This window comes from Apostichopus japonicus, chromosome 3 (assembly GCF_037975245.1).
Source record: "Apostichopus japonicus isolate 1M-3 chromosome 3, ASM3797524v1, whole genome shotgun sequence".
NCBI lineage: Eukaryota > Metazoa > Echinodermata > Holothuroidea > Aspidochirotida > Stichopodidae > Apostichopus > Apostichopus japonicus.
The window spans coordinates 22,488,540-22,509,463 of record NC_092563.1 but is presented as its reverse complement, the minus strand read 5'-3'; the positions used below and the strand labels follow the sequence as shown (position 1 = coordinate 22,509,463).

The following is a 20,924-nucleotide window of genomic DNA, read 5'->3' as shown; positions in this document are numbered from 1 at the left end:
TAGCATAATCAGTCGGAAGACCACCAACCGCTCTCTCCGATCCTCAAATCAGCTACTGCTCCATGTACCTAAGTGGAAGCTCAAGTCATTTGGTCAACAATCGTTTTCTAATGCTGCTCCTACTCTTTAGAACTCACTTCCACTGCACATCAAGTTGGCACCCAACATTAACATTTTCACAAACAGACTCAAAACTTATCTATTTTTGACTGCCTTCCCTGAGCACTAGCGCCACTGAGCATTGGTTTTCCTCTGGATATTGGCGCTATATGAATTTGCATTTATTATTATTATTACTGTATTAACTTGCCATCAAACATTAACAACATGTTTCACCAACTTTGACCCAAAAAGCTGTGGTTGTACATTAACACACTTTTTTAAGCCACTCACTCAAATTATTTAGGGATAGCAATACAGCATGACGGCAAATTTGGATTCGGACATTTTACACAAAGGAAAGCAAGTTATTCCCTCAAATACTGATCAAAATTTTTTCAAGTTTCCTTAAATCTTACATAACGGCGTCTGTCGCATTTTTTAACTCCTCTACAGTCTGTATCTAGGGTTAAATTTTAAACCTTTTACTAAAAAGACTATCCCATGCATATAATACTACAGGTGGGTATTTGCCATCGGTCTACGATACAATCTCATCTTTGCAACGACTCAACAGTCAACATGAATTATTAGTCAGATGCAACACAAAATACAAAACTACAAAGAAAACTTGTTGACCCATCAAACAAACAATAATGGGTCACACCTTGTAGGGTGTCAACAACCTCCACCAGTCTGTGTTGTACAGTGTAAAGTAACACCGACCCAATGGTCTGCAGTGTAGTATCACATAGATTCAGACCACTCTTTTATACTCCTGGTCATCTTCATTTAGCTGACATAAACTATCAACACAATAGGGTATGTCCTTCCTGTTTATCTGGTCTTGGGGATAGAGTTCAGGTTCAGCTGGCCAGAATCACTACTTTAGCTTTTTCCCACAGGTACATCTTTTGTTGGCTGTTTTGTGTGGTCAGGGATTTATCTTTTAAATTTTGTTTGCAAGGAAGCTTTCTCCACAGAGTTACTACAGCTTCCTCTTCATGATATACTTGCTTTACATTTTACTCTGATACTGTACTTTACTTCATTACTTTGCATTTTACACAGTACTGTACTGTTATTCATCTATTCGGAATACATAATAATAGGGTTGGATCTCTACAATAATAATATTACTGGAAATCTTACTCTACTTGTGTTGTGTTTATTATGCATCCCCTGTTATAATAGTAGTAATAACCAACCAAATGGTTTGACCTTGCCAAAGATGAAACAATAACAGCAAAATACTATAAATATCTGCGTGTCATATATATAACTACAGAAAATACAAAGTATGCACTCAAAGAAACTTAAAACAAAACTGTTTTTGTTTTTCTTTTCTTATTTTAAGTTTAAATAACAGATTGATTGCAGTTTCCTTTTCTTGTTTTATTTTGATGTAATTTAAATAATCTTGCTAAATATCAACAGTAGGCTGTCTGTTTACTGTCACAACATCTGATCAGGCTTGAACTAAGATTTATAGTTTACAGCAAAATACTGTAAATCAAGGAAGGAAATCTTGCATCCACCCTTAAACATCTCTTCCAAATCCTCATCTCTCCCCCCCCCCCATCCCCCATAACCACCTTTTTCTTCTTCTTTGCTGTGATTTATGGTGTAGTTCAAGTATGCAGATTATGCTAAGATTACTTATTTATATTCAAGTATAAAACACACAGCACAACTAACAGGTCTGTTGTTGTCCACCTACATATCACCTTACACACTTTTACAGTTATACTGTAAGAGTTGCGGGATATGGGGTTCTTGACAGCAGCTAGCTGTACAACAGGATTATTGGGAATCCCCCTAGTGGTCACGAGGTGTGAAGACAGCTGACCACTGTATAACAAATACAACAGGCTAAAAACAAGAATAAGACTGGCTGTTAGGTATAGAAAATAGTTATATTGCTCGGTCACACATGTGTGCAACATAAGGAATCTTGGTAAAGTATTCTTTACTGTTACACAAATACACTTGTATCAACAATGAAAACTAGAGATATTGAATATAAACAACTAGGGGTGTCAAGTGGCCACAAGACTAATACATGTATGTGCACATTAATAAAAAAGATAGAGCTTATCTGGCGGGCGGGTCTGTATAGTCCAGCAGCACGGCACAGCAATGTAGTTGAATGACTGGCACGGTGATCAAAGGTTTAATAGGATAGATGAATGTCCGATAGCGGGAAGTAACGGAGAGGACGGTGTTGAAAGGTTTAATACAGTAAATGTCCGATAGTACGAAATATAAGGTGAGTAGTAAGAGTTCCATGAATATACTTGGACAGTGAAAATAGATATGAGTGAGAGTTCCAGGAATACTCCAATAAATAATATATATGTTCAAAGAAATGTTCTTCCCAAGGAGAGTAGGTATAAAGTCCAGGTACAAGATACGGTAGGTAGAAGACTAGGTGACGTCCAGGTAAAAGAGTAGGTGAAGTCCCGGTAAAAGATAAGTTAAAGAATAGGTGAAGTCCCAGTAAAGATATGTAAGTACAAAATGGCAACTAGCAGCTAGAACACAACTCTCAGTTCCATTGAATCCAATAAAACGATGAAATAATGTTCACAAACGTACAGCAAATCAATAATTAACAATTAAATCCTCCAGTAAAGTTATATTTATGTAGATATATATGTATTCTTTAAGCACAAGAAAGACAACTTCTCTAACTATTTTTATATATATGTATACTGTAGTGTACAGACTATGATATCAAGGGTGGCTAATATACAAACAGGCCCTGTTGACTGGCTGACAACCAAACTGCCTCTCTCTCCTAAAACACCTTGGAGGAAGCTCCTAAACCACAGGGTAACAACATGTGACCCTTTTAACACCTCTGATTGGCTATAAACACCCTAGATACCAAGAGTAACACTTAGAACCAATCAGAGCTGATTACACAGACTAATCTGCATACAAATGCTTACACTAAAACTGAAACAACTAAGACAAGGCATCCCTTATCTAAGAAAAGAAAGTAAGAAGAGAAGATGTTTACTAAAAACCAGCAACTTGGCAGAACAAAGAAAGTACTGTTGCCACTGGCTCACTACTAATTATACAGGGGAAAATGAGCACAGGTTGTGGAAGAGAATAGGCGTACCTATTACATAACCACTAGGAAGGGGAGAACAAGAAACAGAAATAGAGCTATTTACATCACAATGGCCTTTTTAAAACAATATACAGAAAATACCAAAAACATAGAAAGTAACAGTACTCATTCTTTAATATGACTATCTGAATTATAAATTAAATTACCTCTAGATATTTGGCATTTATTAACATTTTGTGCAATAACAAGCCCATTGGTGAAATTCACTTGTTATCAGTGCTCCATCATCAAATTCAACTGCCCACACAGCCCATCAGGTATGTTAATTAACTTACAGTACACATATAGGATGCAGAGCTAGTATCAACACATGCTTGGTTTTGATCAACACACCAGGCTGACATAAAGACAGTGTACACAAACATCAGGTACGCTTTGATTACACTTTTATTGGATACCCTCATACTTGTCAAGAAAATTTTGGATGGGTGGGGGAGGGGGATTTTGACATATAAATATCAATGGTATCCTATATACACTAAAATCTCATAACAATGTAGGACATTAGTTGATAAGTCAAATTTCATTCCCAATAGTTATGTTAAAGATTAAATTTTTCATACTTTCCACTTTTGAATTTGCATAGATATGATATATTTACTGATTACTATGAACAACAGCCGGGGTCATTATTTGCTCATTCACTTTCTTCAGTCTACCTCCTCCCTCCCTCTCTCCACCCCTCCCTCTGCCCACCCTCTCTCCCTCCCTCCCTCCCTTCCTCCCCTCCACCATTCCTCATCATTCACTCATGTTTCTGTATATGGTCAATTCCATGGTGACTCGCGTGACATTTTTACTCAAATTCCTCTCTATTTGATATCATTTAACAAATAAAAAAATTACCTGGGAGAAAAGCATTAATGTAGCAGTGAATGTACGCCTTAATGCTTACAACAGTAGAGAAAAAATATTTATACCTCAAGTATTGGGGGTGAAATTGGCGAAAAACTAAACGTGACTCGCGTGACAGTTACAGAATGCACACACAAATGTTCGATTTCTTATGTCTTATTAAAATTTTTCCAATCACTTTTTATAATCATACCGAAGTTGAAAAATAACTCTACCTCAATTGCTATGCAACTTTGAAAAAAAGTTGTAACGCATGAAAATAACGATGAAGATGTATTGTGACTCGCGTGACAAGAAAACGTGACTCGCGTGACAAGTTCACTTTTCGGATAGTTCTAGACCAAATGCAGTAGTGAATTGAGGGTACAGATCTTGCATAGTGAAATATAACATTCATTGGTCTAGAAAGTGTCCAAAAGGTACTTCCCTTGGGAATTTCCAGATGATATTAATGTCCCGGAGTTACCTTCATGACTGCAGACAGTAGGTAATATACTGTACGGGTAGTACAGTTGTTCAGGCAATATATTTTGTCAATTAATATTTATAACAATATTTAGTCTGTTGAAGTCACTCATTTGAAAGTTATAGAAGAAACAGATCTATCAAAATGTGATTCAAATTACCATTCTCATTTGTCATATTTGAATAAACCAAAAGTGTAATATTTGAGAAGATACATTTGCTCATAGGATTTTGGGAATGATTGAGCAGTTAAGACCTTAAGGTTGTCAAGTCATAGCACATGGCATTGCCAGATACAAATGTAGATTATGTTTTAGTATAATACTAAAAAATCAATGACATGTGCTAACTTTCCAAATGTGGTGATAAAATAGGCATTATATTGCGAATAAATATTCATGATTTTAAATTCTGATATTTCAAATGAAATTATGATAATTAGTTGCATTATGTGTGCCCATATTATTCAAGTTGCCTAATTAAAGGGGAATGCACATGATATCTTTAATCAGTGATTCATTCATCAAACTAGATAACATCCCTGTAATTTTCACACAGTAAATAGGTAGAAACACTATCTTGATTTGACGTGACTCGCGTGACGTGACTCGCGTGACATTCATAAAGGGTGATTTTCTGCAAAATTTGAATATCTTCTGAAAAGGAAAATTCAGTAATCCTTTTGGTATCTATGTGAAGACTTGATATTCATTATTTTGGAGTAAAACTATTGTGCAGGCAAGGAGAAAAAAAGCAAAAACAGTCAATTTTGTGACTCTGTGACAGTAAATCGAGGGTGTTTACTGTTTTCTATTTACCACTGTTGTCTAATGCCTTGATATCAAAATAAAATTGAAGCTATTAAGTGAGCACTATGCTATAGCAAATATAATTAGTCCAACACACAGTAAATAGGTAGAAACACTATCTTGATTTGACGTGACTCGCGTGACGTGACTCGCGTGACATTCATAAAGGGTGATTTTCCGTAAAATTTGAATATCTTCTGGAAAGGAAAATTCAGTAATCCTTTTGGTATCTATGTGAAGACTTGATATTCATTATACGGGGTAAAACTATTGTGCAGGCAAGGAGAAAAAAAACAAAAACAGTAAATTTTGTGACTCGCGTGACAGTAAATGGAGGGTGTTTTCAATTCACCACTATTGTCTAATGCCTTGATGTCGAAAAAAAATTGAAGCTATTAAGTGAGCACTATGCTATAGCAAATATAATTAGTCCAAAAAACTGATGATATCTATGATTACTATGTACAAATCTGCACAAAATGAAATTTCACTGTATTTTTCATAATTTAGTTACAACGGGAACCATTTGTTATAACTGACCCCATAATCAAACAAATGATGTTTCGGGGGTGAAAAAATTATTTTTAGTAACTACAAGTATTCTATTTATTGGAAACTTATACAATTTTAATGTACAATGATTTTAAATTTTTTGGTATGATGTTGACCTTATCATGGAATTGACCATGAAACTGTTGATGATCTTAAGGGCAGATCTCTTGTTTGGCTCATTTTAGTGTACAGTACATACTGTCGGACGGAGAATTCTATTTCTCCAGTCTGATGTGTGAATATATTTGTTATCTGATGCGAGGGCGCAATCTCCGACGGTCATCGCATTGAGGGTCTGATACCGTCATTACATTGTGCTCTCCTTGACACGACCTTCAGAATGTCATTGACGACGAGTGGACTGAAAACAGTCTCACAAATTACAAAAGTCTGCAAAATGTAGACTATTATCCATGGAGTAAAAAATATATCCTACTGTCCAAACAGAACATAAAAGAGTGACAAGTAGCTAATTATTGATATGTATAGTTCATATATGAAGACTTTTGAAATCAAACAAAATATTAACCATATAAGTATTCACAATACAATTTATAAGGGTTTGCGTAGGACTGTATATGACGACCAATAGATATCACCGAGAAATTATCCTACATACCAGCATGACCATACACCAAACACTAATCAACGGAACGGACGAGAGGAATAAACTGGTACGGAAATTCAGTGGTTTTGAAAATGGAAACAGATCACAGTGTATAAACTACCTACTTTGTAATGCACAGCTTTATGAAATATGGCATTCCTTTGATTCTACAGTTTCTCTGCAACTGGCTGCACAACCTAATTAAGGAGTGTGATTTAAAACAATGCATTTTTCACAATTGGTAGCAGAATTGGCCGTCCAGTCGTCCGAGATTCTGTTCCGACCACCTAAATCCGCTATGGAGGTTATCGACTAGTTGTTTAACTTGTTTACATCAAATTCAGATTGCGTTGTTACTAAATATAACCAAATACTGTAGGTAAAATGATAAATTGGTTATCACTCCTAAGGCTGGTTTCTATTCATAAACCTACACATATTGGTCACTGCTATTTTGCTACAATTATTCCGCCTAGTGCCTACAGTACCAAACTTTTAAGGCCTGGTTGTCCGAGGGACAACCAGAGGAAACTTTGCCCTTGGTAGCAATATGGGTAGCACTTATTTCTGTGACAGAACAGTGGATACTGCATCTGTGCATCAACTGTACATATCGGTATTCGCAAAATCGATGATTTTACAATTTAAATTTCCAAGCGACTGGATCGATACTGGGCACATACTCAGTAACAATCAATTTAGATACAACAATGTCAGAGCATACAAGTACACACATACCTGACCAGATATTATACTTCACCACCAAAGCATTTACATTGTTATTTCAAAATTACATCGTGAGCATAAAATACACCAACAGATTGTTGCTAATTAATTCTTACATCTCAGATCATATATGCGGGAACATAGAAATCCCTTTTCAATACTTATGTCGCACAGTTTTGCCAAGGTCTACATTTCAGCACATACAACATACATAGGATAGTCAAATTATTCACATTCTGTTCATCTGGGCTGAAATTGTGAATTTTGATCAGACTAACTTGATTACCCTAAAATTATTAGCTGACCAAGACTGTTTGGGGAGGTATATATGCTTCTTAAAAGTACAGTGGCATTTTTACCGAACAATACAAAGTTAATGGAATGGACAGCAAGCACACAGGGGGGGGGGCGGGGGTGAAGGCAAATTTAATAAAAATTTAACAATGTTAATTATGAAACTATGTATTCATTGTTATGTGAGAAACATCAGAAATAAACAAAGTTGTTTGCAATATCTCTGAAATTTCCACCCCCCTTTATATATATTTTTTGTTTACCCCTAAATGAGACTATCGGCACTATCCTGGGAAAAAGACTGCACTGGAACTGCACACTACATTCAGGTATCGCATAGCAAATCGTGGAACATGATGTGCAAATTACTACACAAATAAATTTAAATGCAAGACTTTTTGAACAGAAACTTGGTGCTGTTAGTATTTTATGAGAAACAAAATATGAAAAAACCTTCTACAGTACACTTAATTGAAAATACTAAAAAACATCGCTGTCTACTAAATCTAACAGCTGCACTCAATTCAAAAGGGTTAGAAAAACATCCTTTGTGTTTCTTGATGGATTGCAAATTTACCCAGCGGTAAATCTTTTGTACATTTACAAATAAACTAACATACCAAGCATCAACGTACAATAAATCCACTGATTGGATAAAATTGTTCAAAACACTGTGCTGTCGAATTAGATGGAGGATATGTGCCTGAACAGAAGGTACTCATTTTCTGCCATGCCTGGATCGTGGAATGAGGTAGGGGAGGATGAGGGAGGTGTATTGGGGAGGGGGGAGGAGTATGAAACGGACTAGACTCCATAGTGGGCAAAGCTGAATAGGTTCATAAAACATTCTAGACAGGATACGGCAACTTGAGTGTATAGGTTGTGAAGAGATAGTTAGTTGGGGAAGCAAAACAAATATTTCATACCCTTTTAGTATTACTATAAGCGATTTCGTTGTTTAAGGAGACAAAAACTCAACCATCATTATTCATCTATGTTATATTGATTACTGCCAAGAACAACTTCCCCACATAGCTAAGAAATTTTTTATTCTATTTAGTAGATCTATCACCGATTAAATGTTTCGTCATTTCACATAAGGCTGAAGACTTGATCAAGTCGAAATATGACATCATCAAGTTGGATCAGCTTCTACCTTGTTATTTTTTGTGTTCTTCCTTATTTTTGGAAATGTTTTATATTGATGGGTGCTGCAAATCATACTGAATATGAAATATTGAAGCTATTCAGATGACATAATGATTAAAAAAAAAAAGAGAGAAACTAAGAGGTTTCATATCAGAGTGGCATCATATGACATCACAGATTTACAAAATGACAGCCCCAGACACAGTCTAATTAACTAGTTAACTACTTAACTACTAAACTATAGTATCCCTCAATACAAAGATTTGTTCTTAGTTGTCTGGGGAAGTTGTTCTTCAGAAAGTATGTCATATTGCTTGATGATTGTTGGGTTTTTGTCGCCTTTTTGAAGAGATATATTCCATTGGTTGAAGTTGACTGCTTCATAATAATGCTGTTTAAAGTTTTCTGCATCTTTAAGGTCAAAACCACATCCTTGTAGCAGTTGGTACTGTATATCAGAGATACAACTTTTTAACTTCTTAACTTTAGCTGTAATATTGTTAATTCGTCTGGCAGAGTGGATTGTGTAGTCACAGCAAAAATCGGCCGAAGATGTTTTTCCTTTGTAATATTTGACTCACTTATTCACAGAGCAAAATAGAATGTTTATAAAACAAGTTGCATGTTGATAAAGTTCTGAATGCAGAGAACCATGATATCTAAGCAAACATTCCAAAATGTATCCACAATTTCAAGGATGAATCAACAACAAGGTTATTATAATGGGAAAGTAAAGCTTTTATTTTAGCAACTGCTGTGATGACATCAAAGATCATCTACATTGATCAACTCCCTGGAAGAATGAATGGTTTAGCTGGTTCAAATTGATTACATTCAATCATCCATATCTCAACAGGATATCAGAACTTAGGTGTTTTCAACTAACAGCGTGGAATATTTTTCTTTTTCATATAAGTGCCACTGGAAATTACACCGGAAGATACATTATAAGAAAAGTCACCCAAGATGTAAAACCTGGGCAACGAAAGAGGTAACACTTACAGAAGATCCGCCGATTTGGATAAAATAACTTGAAAGAGAGTTTTGTTGTCGAACTTGACGCAAGGAATTCTTTTCAGTTGGTTCAAGGTGTAACCGTCGTTGTAAAACTTTGCCACCAGAGGATAAACTGCTTGGAGATTATTCCTTTGCCTGGATAATAACTCTGTAGAGAGAAGTATGTGAAAACAGAAAAGGTAAAACAGGTCTGGTGAGAAAAATCAAAAGTTTGGGTTTGGTTATAACTTAAAGGATTGGTTCAGTTGTCATACATGTTTATGTTATATGAAACAGGACAATAAATGAAACACAATGGTGAAAAAACTGTTCAAATATCTTTTTCAGTTAAAGAGATATTCAAGTGTAAAGTTTTATCAGATTGTGTAGAAACTGCTGAAATCTGACTAGCTGTGATGTCACATCCTCACATTCCTGAAAAGTCTTTGTTTTTTTCTCTAAATATTTTGTGAGATTTCATGACTTTCAACCAAAATATATGTCAGGAGATCTCATATTTGTCAAAGGAAGTATTGAGATTAAACACCTGAAAATTTTTGTTTATATTATTTTCAAATGTGTTAAAAAATGTAAATAATTAAAAAAAATATATATATTCACAAATGTTAAGGAAGTGAGGATGTGACGTCACACCCTCACAGTAAGTCTTTCTACACCAGTCGTTTTCAAAGAAATGTTGATATCTTCAAAGTGTCATAATTCCTTAACAGAGCATGCTACCATGGTAGTTTCTTCACTGTTCTTTTTGTCTTTTTGTGCTCTTTCATACATATTAGACATGTCAAACACCTGAACCAATCCTTTAAGTGACACACTTGTTTCTTTGCCTTGATAATATCTCTGTAGAGAGAATTTTATGAAACAGAATGGTATAACAGGTCTGGTGAAAAAAATCAAATAAATTTGTGTTTGGTTATATAACTTAAGTGACACACTTGTTTCTTTGCCTTGATAATAACTCTGTATAGAGAGAATTATGTGAAAACAGAAAGGGAAAAACAGGTCTGTTGAGTAAAATTAAACTAGATTTGTGTTTGGTTATAACTTCAGGGACACACTTGTTTCTATGCCTGCATAATAACTTTGTAGAGAGAATTATGTGAAAACAGAAAGGGAAAAACAGGTCTGTTGAGTAAAATTAAACTAGATTTGTGTTTGGTTATAACGTAAGTGACACACTTGTTTCTTTGCCTGCATAATAACTCTGTAGAGAGAATTATGTGAGAACAGAAAGGGAAAAATAGGTCTGGTGAGAAAAATTAAACTAGATTTGTGTTTGGTAATATAACTTAAGTGACACACTTGTTTCTTTGCATTGATAATAACTCTGTAGAGAGAATTATGTGAAACAGAATGGTATAACAGGTCTGGTGTGAAAAATCAAATAAATTTGTGTTTGGTTATAACTTAGGTCACACACTTGTTTCTTTGCCTGGATAATAACTCTGAAGAGAGAATTATGTGAAAAGAGAATGGGAAAAACAGGTCTGGCGAGAAAAATAAAAATTTTGTGTTTGGTTACTTAACTCAAGAGTGACACATTTGCGATCTGTATATTACATATATACTACATTGATTCCAGCAGGTGCATTCAGGGTACCAGCTACAGTAAAGATCATACTGCTCATGACATGAAGACATGAGAAGTATAGCTAAGTGGTACCACTATTAGACACAGTACATTCTCATTCTACGCTACCATCATTTGAAAATATGCAAACACTAGCATAACAGAATGACCTTTCTTTTCATTCCAATATTGTCCACAAAATGTTTTCCCTGCACCCTAGGTCTTTAATCTTCATTACCATACTGTACCTGTATTAACAGATGATTCTGTCACGAGGAGACTATATTCCAAGCCCTTTGGTGAATGACTATGGCCGTCTACCGGTAAAACGGAATGTTCCCCTGCCGGGAGGTTGTCATAGTGAGTATGAGATTGGCCCATTACTTATCCATTTCAGCTGGAGGTTTTAACTATAAATCTTTCAATGCCTGTACTGTAAGGATTAAAGAGCAACATTATAAGTCCATTTTTCATATCAACTTACACTATGCACTTAGAATAGGTACATATTTGCAACTTTCCCGTTTGCTCGTACTTTTGGCATTTGGAAATATTACTCCCTAAAAATAACCAAAATTACATCAACATGATACCAGTACTCTCTGGGACCTGACCTGTCTGAGCTTAGAGGCCCAGAGCATAGCAAACAGCATCCAGAGTCAATGGATGTATACTTACAGACTACAGTTTGCTTCTTGATGAATGTGTCAATTTCAGGGTATAAAAGAACTTGACATGGCAGACATTTGTGGTCAAATTCTGCTCAATTGTAGATTGCGTAAGCACAGAACAATAAATATTTTGAGATCATTACATTTCTGAGGAACTACACATCTGGCTATGGAAAACGCATACAGTTAAGTAATTTGCATTTTACCTTGATAGACATCGTTGATCAAATCCTTAAGTGCATCAATTATGAACCCACCATAGATCTAGTGCCAGTTAAGACAAGACTGGGGAATTGATACACATTTTAATGTACGGGTTGATTGAATAGTTTTATTTGTAAGTTGGTGAGAGTGGATACACTGTCTTCAAAAATAATATGTAATACTTCTTGGTTTAATAAATCAAATTAAATTAGACTGATTGTTTATTAAAGGACCGATTACGATTGTCAATTTAAAATACCAATTTTGTGGATTCTGCGTGCCTAGGTAGAGTGAAGCGAAGCAATATACAGTGTATATACATACAGTGCACCCACAATCATGTGCCATTACCCCCATACAAAAAGTGCTTTACCACCATGGCGGTAACATGGAGGAATGGCACTTTTTCTATGGCGGAAAGAGCACAATTCCTATGGCAGAAAGTACTGATGGTGGAATGACATGGCTCCCGCCCACCATGCTACCACTCCTAGTCTACTCTTACTAAGGCTAGCCAGATCCTGATTTAAAACTAGCCTAAGTTCGTACTTAAACCTAGTAAGTACTGTACTAGTCTAAGTTAAGCCTACCCTATGTGAGAACTAGTGTTTGTACATGTAGACTAGGCTAACGTTAATAATGTTTAACATGCGAATGAATAACGTTAATAAGCTTACATAGTAGTATAGTAATAAGAATAACAACTGTCCGTAGCCTGTACTGTGGGATATCATGCGAACAGTACTAAATACTATCATTATCAATGCTGCAGGCTTGCTCTATACATTCCTCGTTTTAAAACTAACAGTTAGTGATCGATACCCTTCAGACCGCTCAGGATAAAATCGTACCTTGTATTTAAATAACAGAAACTTTTCGCGAATCCTGTCTTTACAAAATACATACCAAAGACCATTTACGCCTACAGTTATCCAGTAGAACGGTTGGCTGTACTAGTACTAAAGGCATACAGTAATGGTACTAGTACATACATTGCAAGCAGTATTCCAGATAAGGGGTTGGATCCATTGATATCATATCTCTGTACTGTGTTGAGTTATCAGTGGTTGGATCACTTTAAAACTGGCATATCCAAAATACAAGAGGGCGGACTTCTGTTTTTGTTTCTTCTTTTACAGTGAAGGAGGGAAGACCTGGGCAAATCTCTTGTGGCTTAATTAATGTACCTGACGGCATAGGCGTACGGGACCATTTCAGTTTGGGGGCAGAACTTTTGTGCCCGAAAGTTCCCGTGACACTATCTAAGCGGAGCGCCACCATCAGTTGGCGCGTAGCGTACAAGAAAATTTTGGGCACACAATGCCTCTCAGATTGCCGGAAACGGCACTTCTGAGGCCTTGCAAGTTGCATCTAAACATTCTTTATTGTATAATCTCACGTTTTAGAAATTTACACTTCCCCAAAAATTTGGTATATTAGAAGAAGAAAAAATGGTAACATCACTTTGAAGGGGAAAAATGGGACAGAATATTTTTTAAGCTCCTATTTAGTTACCTTATTTATTATTTTAACACAGTACTCAGCTACCTCCAGAAAAACATACATTGTTCAACGACACGTAAGCGGGATAATGTCGCTGTGTCGGATGAGACTGCAATTTGTCTAACAAAAAAAGTATAAAATATAACAAAGAATATGATAAACCTGTACTTCTATGCTTGTAGGCACCCCCCCCCCCACCATCCATGAAAAAGAAAATGTTTCTTCTATATACACTCATGTTGGGGATATCCAGGTCAAGGGCGGCGGAAGCACTTTTAATCTGGGGGCACCTACATGATACATCAAAGGGCACATTGCAGAAATTCGATTGGACTGATGCAGCCCTATATTTAGTACCCTTTATAACTCTTATTGTATTATCTTATTTGTGTATACACATCACTCCATCAATGCCCCCCCCCCCCTAAAGGAAAATATGCATACTAGCACTGCAATATCCAATACGCAAATTGGGAAACAAGGAACAAGTTTTCTCTAGAGACAAAATGAGGTGAAATCATACTAGTTGCTAATGTAGGAATCTTCCGAATTAGACTGGTTTTTTCTTGTTAATATCTTAACAAATTTTCCATTCGAAATAGTTGTAAGTTTGACCCACAGAAATTCATTAAAAGTCACGGGCTTAGCCAGGATTTGCAAAGTTGTATGCACGACTATCTGAGCGGAGCGCCACCATCGGTTGGCGCGGAGCGTACTATAAAAATTTTTGGTTTTACAAACCCTCAGATGGCCGGAAACGGCCCTTCCCGAGTGTTCATTATGGTTCCCTGGCCTCTTGCTAACTTGAGGCACCTCAATTTTTATATAGAAAAAAGGCACATTTTTATCCTGAGGAAAAGTGGGGGGGGTCACGTGCCCCTGTGCCCCCCGGTTCCGCCGCCCTTGGGTCCAGGTAAACAATTGACTAGTTAGAAAAAAAAATGATCTTGCAAAAAGCGTGGTAGCCCAGATGAACTGCGCTTACGGTGGTGTTACACGGAAATATTCGGGCATAATGATACTGAATAAAGAAAATCATGCATTGTCGGGCAAAAATTTGAAAAACATTCGGGCAAGCTACTGCATATTTATATTCCAGATGACAAGAAATTCGGGCAAAAGTCCTGAAAAATTCGGGCAGCCTAAAAAAAAAATATATATATATATATATATTTTTTTCTCCTCTTAGGCTGCCCGAATTTTTCAGGACTTTTGCCCGAATTTCTTGTCCTCTGGAAATTTGGGGGGGCAGTCTGCCCCCTGCCCCCCGCCTCGTACGCCTATGCCTGACGGTCGTAATATCTAACCAGGGAGTTGTTATGGACTCCCTGATCTAACAAAGCAGCCCAAAACCTCTCACTCCCACTCCCCCTGCAAGAAAATTCATGATTTCACGATATGAGTAATGTGTTTTTGTTTTCAGAAGTTTCTTTATTTTTTGGTTAGTGGTACTTTAATGCATTCCACAGGGAACCCGACAATTGCAGGATTCAGATTAATGGTGGGACAGGAGTCTTACCAATGTCACTGGTGTTTACCTACCCCACCGGGAAATCACATCTGTGACCATTTCCTTCCTGTACCCTCCCTGGTTTTCATGCCCATACATAACCTCCAAATTAGTAAAGACTTGGATACATGGACAGAGTTGATAAGTTATCTAATTTTAGATGCAATTCGCAAAAATAAAGCTATAGACGGTCATGGGCGGGAGGGGGGAGGGGAGGGGACAGGAGTACTTGCTTTTTTATCAATGTAAATTAATTATCTACCTGAAAGACTTAACTTGGCTTCAGTGTCAAGGTATGTATGACCGGTAAGTCTGCATATTAAGGGCGGGGGGGGGGGGTGGGGACAACAGAATCCGCACCTATATAAGACAACGCTCATGTTCCCATTTGAGACAGATATTTGCAACCCTTGAACTAATAATTTTGTTTTGAAGAATGCATTACACAATAAACAGTCGCTAACTGTCCGACCCCGACCTCCTCCTTCCGTAATTTTTAAAACATTACATAGATTCTGATATGAGTTATGTTAGAATGAAGTAATGGAGTACGGTTTTAACTCCAATTTTACTTTAACAATAGAATATATATAGCCGCAGATGATGCACATGAAACGCAGAATACTGCTACCAACACGACAATAGGTGATTGTATTACCTGCATACAAAAATACATACATAAACCAGGGAGTTGTTATGGAAACTCCATGCATGAACCCTGCATTCAGATTCGATACCATACACTGGGTGCATAAACTGTTAACGGTATGCTGTATGAAAAAATACCGTACATACCAGATATCGAAAATCGTTGAGGCATATATCACACACCAAGGGCGTAGGAACCGGAGGGGGGCTGGGGGGCGCCAGCCCCCCAGTGAAAAATGTGGAGGGGCGGAAGTATCATTCCGCCCCACCGGTTCGCAAGTCAGAAAACCCCTTTTTCATTTCCAAATGAGAAAAAAATCTCATTTGGATCACCAAATTGCATCTAAGGCCAGGTGAAAATACAAAATTAAGTTTACAAAATGGAGTGGGTGTTGAAGTGTGCTATATTGCACCAAATTGCATATGAGGCCACCTGGAAATGCAAAAAATTCCAAAGGGGAGGGGGACACCCCCTCCCCTTAGACCCCTCCCCCAGGCTGGCCATCAGTCTTCAGCCCCCCCCCCCCCACTCAAAAGTACCTTCCTACGCCACTGTCAGACACTGCTTGCAAAGTTAAAGCAAATGTTTTTAGACCTTGTTAACGATACTTCCAACTATATAATAGGCATACACCAAAGGCAACAACAAATATTAAGAACAGCGAACATACATATAATACTACATATGCTTGAAGTCAACAAATATGTATTGTAAACCAGATATCGAAAATAGTCCACGGATATCATTATCAGATGTACACTGCTTGCATTAAACCAAAATGTTTTAGACCGGGAGACCGTCATTTCTCAGAAAGGTTGATATTGCTGAAATCGTATAGGGTCTAAACTGTTTGTCAATGTTAAGAAAAAACATTCAACATGTAAAATAAAATTAGCAAATGAACATTAAAATTGTACTTGGTACTAATAAATTAGTTATATTGATAATATAAGTACTTCAATACCGCATTTACCTCTTTTCGGGGAAACATTTCATTCTGTAGTTTTGATTATAATACTCAAGTGTCTACTGTGGGTTTCTAAATTGGTTTTTTTTACCATGAAACCTTTACTGCACGAGAAAAATCGTTATTAAATCCTCTTGATTTCGTATTTAATCTCTTCAAATAACATACCGTAAAACAAGTATACAATCGCTGGGGAGGGGATGTCAGCACCCCCACCACGAAAAAGATAAACACCAATAATGTCTGGAACCGGTCGATACACCCGTTCCGAATAATTTCCAAAATATTATGATGGTAAGATCGGGGCAGAATAAACGGTTGAGAGGTAAAACTTGCGGTTTGTCAGGGGGGGGGGGGGGGAATCACATATGTCAGGAAAAATCTCACAGTTGCCGGGTAAGTAGATCAAATCCTTTTGGCATAATGATCCATCGAGGAAGCTCTCAAATATATTCACGATCGCTCGGCTTGTCGGGAAAAGTTTGTCAGGTAAAAATTGAGAACCAAACCTCCGCCTACACCCCCCCCCCCATATCCCTACTCCTCAAATTCTTCGAACCTTATATTTACCCTGCAAAATGTCTCCCAATTCCAGAGTCATAATTTGTGGCCCACCTTATGAATATGTATCCTATACCTATATACTGTTTCATCACTTTTGTTTACCTCAGTGACGTATTAGGGGGAGAAGGAATGCTTGGTTATTTTAGGATATTCTTTGAAAAAACGATTATAGCTATATATTCAGTCCCAAGCTTCTTGCGTTTACTTTGATACCTGCTAATTTCCCCTGCTGAAGTTAATACACAATCCCATTCATGGTATGGAAACATTTTCAATTAAAACACATATATGTCTCCCCGGTAAGGACCATAAAAGAACTATATGAAAGCCACAGCGTAACAAGCTACCGTCTCCCTATAGAAAACCCCACAAAATATACTTCACCCACTGACCCAGCAGAAACAGAAAGGTCAACAGTCATTTTACATTGATCATTATCAGCAATATCGATATGGATAGACCATTACAGTTGAAGCATGGAGGGGGGGGGGTATCTTCGTTACCCCAGTGTTGCCCTATTATATATTAACTCCACTTCGTCATGCATCCAGCCTGACAATATATATATAAGGTTCAACATGAATACAATAGAAAACATACCACAGTTACATGTGTGTAAAGTTTTCCCCAAAATACGTATAATGGCAAACAAGTTTGATCAATTGATCACTTTTTGGTAATGAAATTGACTAAACTCTCGTACTGTTTCTTTATACCCAAGGTGTGTTGAACTTACATATACGAACCCAAAATATTTGCCCAAATTTGAAGAGGGTGAGCTGCATGGTCGCTCCATTATGTATTATGTATAAAACATTCGATATTCCTCGGGGGGGGGGGGGATTTTTATTTGTTTTATTTAGGTAAAAGTTTTGAGGAATAAGTATATGCATGGAGATGATTATACCCAGTGGATACCGTTCAGCCCCCCCCCCCCCCTTCCTTCTGCACATATACACACAAACGAAGGTACCGGGAAGGACGGTCGTTGGATTTTATAAAGAATGGAGTGTGGCCCTGGGGTCGGTGGGCCGATCAACGTGTAGGGGCGTAGTATTGGAGAAACTCCCTCCAGCAAAACTGAACATAAAATTTTGCTAATGGTGTAGTGATATTTGAATATTTATGTACCTCCATGGGCTGACCAGGTTTTATCCCTTCCCAGTCCCCGTGCCATTGGACCGGTCTGCACACTCACTTTTCATCAGCGTGGGCGGTTCGGGAGGAGGAGGAGGAGGAGGAGGAGGAGGAGGAGGAGGAGGAGGAGGAGGAGGAGGAGGAGGAGGAGGAGGAGGAAATACTTTTGTCGGTTATAACCTAGAGAAATAAATGCAAATCTGTCATTATGTGCGGACACTCCCGTATCAATTGTCATTCAGTAGAAACATAAGATGACTAGTGAGATGGTATATTTAACACCAACGCGAAATTTTGTGGTTTGCATATTGATGTAAATTAGAGCTTGTATGTGTGCAAATTACAATCACCCGAAATGTTACTGTATGTAAATATTATGTCCCTCTGTCAACAAGCGCAGTACATAATCTGGTTTCGATGCCGCATTTCATTTTTCCTTACAGTATAATCTATGCTAAATGACTCTCAGGCGATAAATAAGTGATGACAGTGGTTATTTTTTCTTTCGTTAAGTGCAGGCGCTGCTACGTATATTGTCGATTTGAATGGCATTATGCTATACGCCTGTTCACCATTTCTTTATACATGCTCATGAGTAATTTGTTGAATTGTGTCGTTGATCATACCAACCTTACCGCATCTTTTGTTGATTCTTCTTCTTTTTCTTCTTATTTTTTTCCTTTTATGGTCTCTGATAAAATTGTCAGGTCCATGTGTTGCCCTCTCCTATCTTTGCTCACCAGGCATGAAGTTCTGTAAATTCATGTAAACAATGGTTAACTAGTATCATAGGGGGGTTTCAGGAGGGGTGCTCCCCCACTTTCCCAGACCTTGAGTTGGCTTCCTTTTCTATCCAATTCGGTCGGTAGTTTGGTTGGAGTATGCCATAGCAGTAATGACAACACTGCGATACTTTTATACTTATTCATGTCATTACACAGACTATGAGAAAGATCGAACCATTGTGACGAAATTCACTTGTTACGTTTTTCGCAATCTGGCAACACTTTAATGCAAATTACATTTTCAAGACACAACTAATAATAATAATAATAATAACAGAGATTTATAATGCGCACATATCCACCCTACAGGGTGCTCAAGGCGCAACATGGAAAAAAGTCAAATAGAACTACTGGAAAGCTTCACGCATAAGGTGAGTTTTAAGGTGTTTCTTGAAAGCTGCAATACTGGTGCATGACTTCAGTTCATATGGTAAAGTGTTCCAAAGGCGTGGGGCGGCAACCCTGAAAGACCTGTCACCCCACAAATGTTTAGACCTGTGTTCCTGGAGGTTAAGCGTGCTGCTTGAACGAAGATTCCGTGATGGAGAGTACAATTGGAGTAATTCTGAAACATACATAGGAGCCATGTTATTAAGTGATTTAAAAACAATGAGTAGAATTTTGTAGATAATCCTATAAGAAATAGGTAGCCAGTGTAGATCTCGTAGTATAGGTGTTATATAAGACGATTTTCTTGACAAAGTTACAACTCTAGCTGCAGTATTCTGAAGACGTTGAAGTCGGGAGAGCTGAGATTGTGGTAAACCAAAGAGTAAGGCATTTCCATTATCCAGACGAGAAGTGATAAATGAATGAACGATTTGTTCAGCAGCAACACGATTTAAGTACTTTCGAATCCTACCAATGTTCCGAATGTGTAATGAGGATGAACGGATAACATTAGAGATATGTAACTAGTAGGCTACTGGGAAATAACCTATACATCTATAGGGGCGTTATAAAATCCAAACATTTCACCCACTCCCATTTGACCCCTCCCTCAGGTTCACCCACTTTCACACATCAAATTCCGCCCCTGGCGAGTATAATCCCATATAGCTTAATTCATTAAAATTGACAAAATATAACGGCTCTCATTTGATTGTTCTTTTAAAAGTCTATTCCAACCCAGTGTTCCATACTATTTTGACATATACATGTAAGTTATTGTTTTCGTGACTATTTTCATCGAACGTTATTCGTAAAGGAAACAAAGAATTCTTTGTTTCCCCACAAAGAATTTTTTGTTGACCCCACCCTCTGGGGTCCCTCACTGGAGGTAGTTTAGCCAGTATATGATTCTAGGTTAGTGTAATCAGGTCATATGCCCGCAACCATGTTGGGTGCGAGATCCAAAACAAAATTTCAATGTTGTGTTTTTGTTTGGGTGGGAGTGCAAGATGAAGGGTTTGATAGGGATAAGGGAGGCGTGAGGGTATGGCCGGGAGAGAGCGGGTATTAGTGGTGTCACCTTATCGATATTCCCTTGGTTTAAACATCAGACAATTTTCATACCATAATCTTCTGCATAATTTCTTCTGTTGTAACTGAATCTTCTACGCCCACTCACATTTCGACCATATTAGTCGTATTTCATGGGTCAATGTCCACCACATTATTTCAAAGTGCTACTTACGGATAAATTTAGG

General features: G+C 37.4%; 1 protein-coding gene across 2 annotated transcripts in view; it reads right to left on the bottom strand.

Annotated features, from left to right (window-relative positions):
• The window catches only part of LOC139965470 (uncharacterized), a 28,399-nt gene extending 15,194 nt beyond the window's left edge, over nucleotides 1–13,205 (bottom strand). Inside the window, exons 1-3 of one of the 2 annotated variants that reach the window (XM_071967844.1) lie at nucleotides 13,067–13,205; nucleotides 11,534–11,718; nucleotides 9,701–9,863 (exon numbers count right to left, since the gene is read on the bottom strand). In XM_071967844.1, coding sequence (XP_071823945.1) covers nucleotides 9,701–9,863; nucleotides 11,534–11,666 — 296 coding nt within the window. In that variant the 5' untranslated portion in view covers nucleotides 11,667–11,718; nucleotides 13,067–13,205. Of the gene's footprint in view, nucleotides 1–9,700; nucleotides 9,864–11,533; nucleotides 11,719–13,011 lie in introns of both variants that reach the window. The other variant, XM_071967845.1, reaches the window with a different exon arrangement.
• Between the last annotated feature and the right edge of the window lie 7,719 nt (nucleotides 13,206–20,924).